This window comes from Vicia villosa, unplaced genomic scaffold (genome assembly GCF_029867415.1).
Source record: "Vicia villosa cultivar HV-30 ecotype Madison, WI unplaced genomic scaffold, Vvil1.0 ctg.000832F_1_1, whole genome shotgun sequence".
In the NCBI taxonomy this organism is placed as follows: domain Eukaryota; kingdom Viridiplantae; phylum Streptophyta; class Magnoliopsida; order Fabales; family Fabaceae; genus Vicia; species Vicia villosa.
Window position 1 is genome coordinate 160,779 of NW_026705366.1, and position 5,342 is coordinate 166,120.

Consider the following 5,342-nt stretch of genomic DNA (forward strand, 5'->3'; position numbering starts at 1 on the left):
AGTCGTCCGCCCCGCCTAAAACCCGCCAAAAAAAGAGCGGAACGACAAGTCTGCCAAGTAAAATAGGCATGAAAATCATGTCCGCCCCGCCAAGGTGGCGGGTTGGCATGCCGTAGGATTGTCCACCTATTTTATTTTATTTTTTATTTTTTTAATAGATTAATAATTTTTTTTAACTTTCACTAAAAATCTTTTAAATAAATTTTACCTAAAAAAATATCACATATATTTATAAATAAATGTATAGGATAAAACCATCAAGAATTTGAATTATTAGAATTAACTAAAAAAGGCGGGCTTAAAGACGAAACGAACTTAACAAATAGGTGAGGAAGACTTTAGCAAGCGGCGGAGTTTGGCGGAGCGAGCTTAAATGAATGGCGGATTTTGGCAGGACAGACTTTGGTGGACGGAGGCCCAAAATCTCAACCAAACCCGTCAATTTTTTAGAGTAGCGTGAACCGGCCAATCGACCACAGCCCATTTTACCACCCTACATAGAAGAGTTAAATTATATTCTTTATATAAAGATATAAATCTCTCTTCCAACTTAACTAGAGATTCCAACCCTTAAATTGGAGAGTTAAATTATACCGGATCCCAAACTATACCATCGATTGCATTGTAGTCCTACCCAGCTAAAAAATATATAAACAAAGCTCATTGTTTCACTCAAATCATTTTTGGTTCGACAAGAATATACGTGACTTTTAATGGAAAAGTAATACCTTAATTTAAGTTTATTTCATAGAAAAGAAAATTATACAAAAGATAATGGAAAAAAAAATTCCATAAGCTCATTTATCAACCAAATCATTTAGGGGTTTCACAACATTTTTCAAAACGTTTATTAGGAAAGTAATACTTTATTTTAACTTTGATATTCATTTTTAAAATTTTATATTACAGATAATTGGAAAAAAAATCCGAATCATTCAAGAAAAAATATAACATTCCAAATCTCATTTTCTGAAGTAAAACTGAATACAAACAATAAAATTGTAACATATCGAATGCACTTAGAAGAAAAAATCATTACAATTTTTCTTCTCACACGAAAACTTGTAGCAACGTTTTGCTAATCAAAGTTTAATATTGGTAACAATCAAGCACAAACTTTTAAGTATCTAGGAAGGAGACCTAAAATTGAAGTACCGATAAATCACAACATACCCTGACTATATAACACCATCTCTCCAACAGGAGAGGGACAAAAAGGAGCAAGAGACTCAAGAAATTCAGACTATAAAACTAAGGGGAGGAAAATGAATTAAGGACCATGAAAAACCACATGAAATTGAAAACCCTTTTTCATCAGGCACTAGGATCCCAAAACAACTTTCAGCATAGCAGCATCACACTCTGAATAAATAAACTACTGCTGCTTGCACTCTGGTGGTCTTTCACCCTGCTGACCATCGCCGAGCTGCGCATTTCCGCTCTTCTGAAAATACATAACACAAAATGAAATTAGATAAGATGAATTGTCCATCACTGATAGCATATAATAGTGGTTTGTTTTGAACTCTACTATGCTACAGAGTATTATACACTTACAGCATTTTGTACTAAATAGTGTAATAGTGCCATTTTTAAAATCTGCTACACAAGTGTAATAAGAACAATGGTAGCAAGAGAAGTGCTACCAACACTTTCTTTGAAATTCTTTTCAATGCACCAAATAAAATACATGAGTGGAGAAAGTCTCAGACAGTGTTGCTAGCACTTCTCTCGTTGGCAATACACTACCAAGCAAACAAATTCAGAAAAGAAAATAAAGTCCCTAATATGATTTCATTAAGATCACAAAGTTAAAATGGCTTTACCTTACTAGCAGATGACTGCAGCAACATTCCAAAGGAGATTAACACAGGACACAAAAACAATCAAGTTAATTCAAGTTCAAACATTAATTAAAAAGAACAAACCAACATTTCAGCAATTCAATTCAATTCAATCAAGATTATACCTTCTTTTTAGTCTTAGTCTCTTCCTCCTCTTCATCATCATCATCATCATCTTCGTCCTCATCCTCGTCTTCATCATCCTCCTCACCATCATCGTCCTCATCCTCATCTTCATCATCCAGGTCTCCAAACTCCTCTCCCTGAGCAGCCTCCCCGGTAAACCATGATACAGCATGGGGGATGATCTTATCTCTTATTGTTGACCTGAGGGAGCATCAAAACTCAATTAAGGATAGATTCAATATTACAAATGAAAAACAGATTCTGAGCATAATACAAGTTGGATACATAGCTTCGACAAAAGTAAAAGACAAATAGGCAATCATGCTTACCCAATGTCATAGTCTTGTTCCATCTGATTCTGAAGCTCCTCGGCCTGTTAAAAATTAAATTAAATAGTTCAAGCAATAGTATATTTCATACCTATATTTAGCCTTGAGTTTATATATAGGTGCCATACCATATCTTCATCGATGTCTTCATCATCTTCAGGAACTTCTGGTGGATTGAAAAAGTTAAAGAAACTTTCACAGGTTTCAGTCTTGGTAATTGGTTTAGCATTCTTTGCACCCTTCTTGGGCTTTTTCTTCAAAACCTTTTGAGTCAGACATTTTCCTGGCAGCCACTGAATCTCAGTCCTGCAAAACCAAAATGCAGCACATAAACCTTATTCATCATCAAGCCATCCACTGTTGACAATATTACAAACTCTGGAAAACTAACATTACAATAGCATAGGTAAAAAAGACCAGCTTACCCAATAGCCTTCTCAAGAATAGGTTCATCCTCATCAACCATATGATAGATTTTGGTCAACACTGAGTTTGAGAAGTAGGGGTTGGAATCAAAGAAAAACTCAAGTTTGAATCCTTTAGGTTCCTCAATCCTTGTCCACTTGATATCTTTGAGAAACTTGAGAGCACCTTCATCGCGCTCTGTAATCTATTTGGTAGAGAAGCAGGAAAACATCGTTACAAGAATAATTTTAAGACTAATAAACCTAAATGTTGAACACTTTTTTAACTTACCTCTTCACCCAAGACATCATTGTTTTTCATAGCATTGAGCCAAAATGAAGGCACTCCTTTCTCTGCAGAAGTCACAAGAAAATTGCTGAGATAAAGAACTAAAACGATAATTTCAATAGTGTAAGATGTCGGTTCTTAGTCACTACCTTTGTCCTCTTCTCCATCAGTAGTTTCAACTGCTACCCCATCCACTTCAGTGGCACCATTCACAATATCATAGCGCTGCATCCAATCATAAATATATCCAGTGATTAAAGATATTATATCAAATATTCACATAGAAATCAGATTGAATAATTTTAAACTCGAATAGCAGAAAAATCAATCATGATTAAAATAGACAGAGTTTCTCTGAAAATACAATAAAATGAATCTTTAGGATACCTTAGTGTACAATGGTTGATACAAAACTTGGTATTTGGCTTCAAGGGCAGCTCTCTCTTCCAAAAACTTGGCCTCCAATTCATCATGTTCACTCTGTACAGTTATAAACAAAACCCATCTTAGGAAGATCAGATACAAACTACAAGAGCAATTGACAGATCCACTTAACATATCATAAAGGGCAAACTCATTCGTTAATTCAGAATTTAGAATCAAAGCTATTTTCATCCACACAAGATAAGTTATATAGTATGGTTACATTTTCAAATATTATAAATAATAGATTAATAAAGGTATAAAACAATAATGAAATAGTGTGTATAATGTTAAGATTGGAACAATTACAAGGTTCAGAAATCAGCTATCCCTGTTGAATGATAATTTCTTGGAATTTGTGAATTAAGGTGATACATTTGATTCAACATAATGATTTCACTAAGCAAAGGAATGCTCGGCTTAACGGTTACAGACAATGCTATGTGCCTGGAATATCTCTGGTGCGCAGGAACTAACACAAACCCCTTAGGTTCAATCCAACAAACAAAGAATTTACCAAATGAACTTCAAATCACAAACGCTGTACTCAAAACAAGTTAACTTGGTATTGTTATAGTTCAAGAAAACAGAGAAAACAAACATTGGAAACAAAAAAAAAAGAATTTAAACAAACTTGTAGTGGGTTAAGTTAACAATTAAGCATTAAACAACACACATTAACCATTAAAACCATCATCAGATCAAAATTACAAAAGAAAAATAGGGGAATATACCTGAATCTCTCTGAGAACCTCAACACGCTTCCTGACAACAGGAGACAGACTCTCCAAAACATCAGAGTGCTGCCCAGCAAGACTCTGTATCTTACTCTACACATATTCAATCAAACCAAAACAAAAACTAAATAAACAACACTTCACAAAATCATCAAACCGTAAACCCAACACAAAAAACAAAACAAAAATGAAAAAAATTAGGGTTTTGTCAAAATTAGGGTTAGATTAAAGAACGAAACTTCACAAAAAATAAACTAGGGTTTACAATTGAAAAGACCAAGAAACATGCAAACCTTGAGAGCGTTGACTAGGTCAGCCCGATCCTCTTCATTGAGAGCTACAAAGAAAAATCAAAAACCAATTAACCAAATTACATCAAAAATACATCAAAAAGATTGGGGGAAACACGGGTATTGAGAAGAAGCGTACCGGAACTGAGATCTGAGATGTTGAAAGCCTCTTTGTTGTTAGCCATTGAGAAAGGGAAGAAGAAGAGAGGAAAAAAGCAAAACCTAGAGGGAGGGAGAAGAGGGTTTTGATTGATTGTACTGACTGGAACTGCTCTCTAATCCTATGTTGGCTGTGCTTTTAAAAGCCCTTCTCCCTCTCTTCCTTATTTGTGGATTTATTAATTATTATCATTACTAGGGTTTCCTTCTTTTTATTTTTTATTTCTATTTATTTTTTTATCAAAAAGTTTGGAAAAAAAATATTAATATTTAGGTATGTTTGTAATTTATTTTTTTTATAAAAAAGTTTGGAAAAAAAATATTAATATTTAGGTATGTTTGTAATTAGTAATTAATTAAAATAATTATTGTTATTGAGTTTCCTTTGTTTTATTTAGAGATGGCAACGGGTCGGGTCGGGTGCGGGTTTCACACTGTCCAAACCCGCACTCGAAATCGACACCCGAACTCAAACCCAAACCCAAATGTTGTTCGGTGACAAAATAACACTCACGCCCACATCCGTTGGGTTCGGATTTTTTCACCCAAATCCAAACCCAAACCCGCGGTAAAATACATAAAATATATTTTTCCTACAACTTTCCACAATATTATATATATATATATATATAATATATATATATATTTATAATTATATTTATATATATATATATATAAATATAAATATATATATATATAAGTGAAGCGGGTGTGATTTCGGATTTTGGGTGCGGGTTTCAC

At 33.8% G+C, this 5,342-nt stretch overlaps 1 protein-coding gene across 1 annotated transcript; it reads right to left on the reverse strand.

Annotated features, from left to right (window-relative positions):
* Nucleotides 1-996: 996 nt before the first annotated feature.
* Nucleotides 997-4,767, reverse strand: LOC131631489 (nucleosome assembly protein 1;3-like). Its single transcript, XM_058902283.1, has 12 exons — nucleotides 4,582-4,767; nucleotides 4,446-4,489; nucleotides 4,150-4,245; nucleotides 3,380-3,472; nucleotides 3,142-3,217; nucleotides 2,996-3,057; nucleotides 2,725-2,909; nucleotides 2,428-2,605; nucleotides 2,300-2,343; nucleotides 1,970-2,171; nucleotides 1,827-1,841; nucleotides 997-1,444 (listed from the first exon to the last, which is right to left on the reverse strand). The coding sequence occupies exons 1-12, from the start codon at nucleotides 4,625-4,627 to the stop codon at nucleotides 1,376-1,378; spliced, it is 1,110 nt and encodes a 369-aa protein (XP_058758266.1). The 5' UTR covers nucleotides 4,628-4,767; the 3' UTR covers nucleotides 997-1,375.
* Between the last annotated feature and the right edge of the window lie 575 nt (nucleotides 4,768-5,342).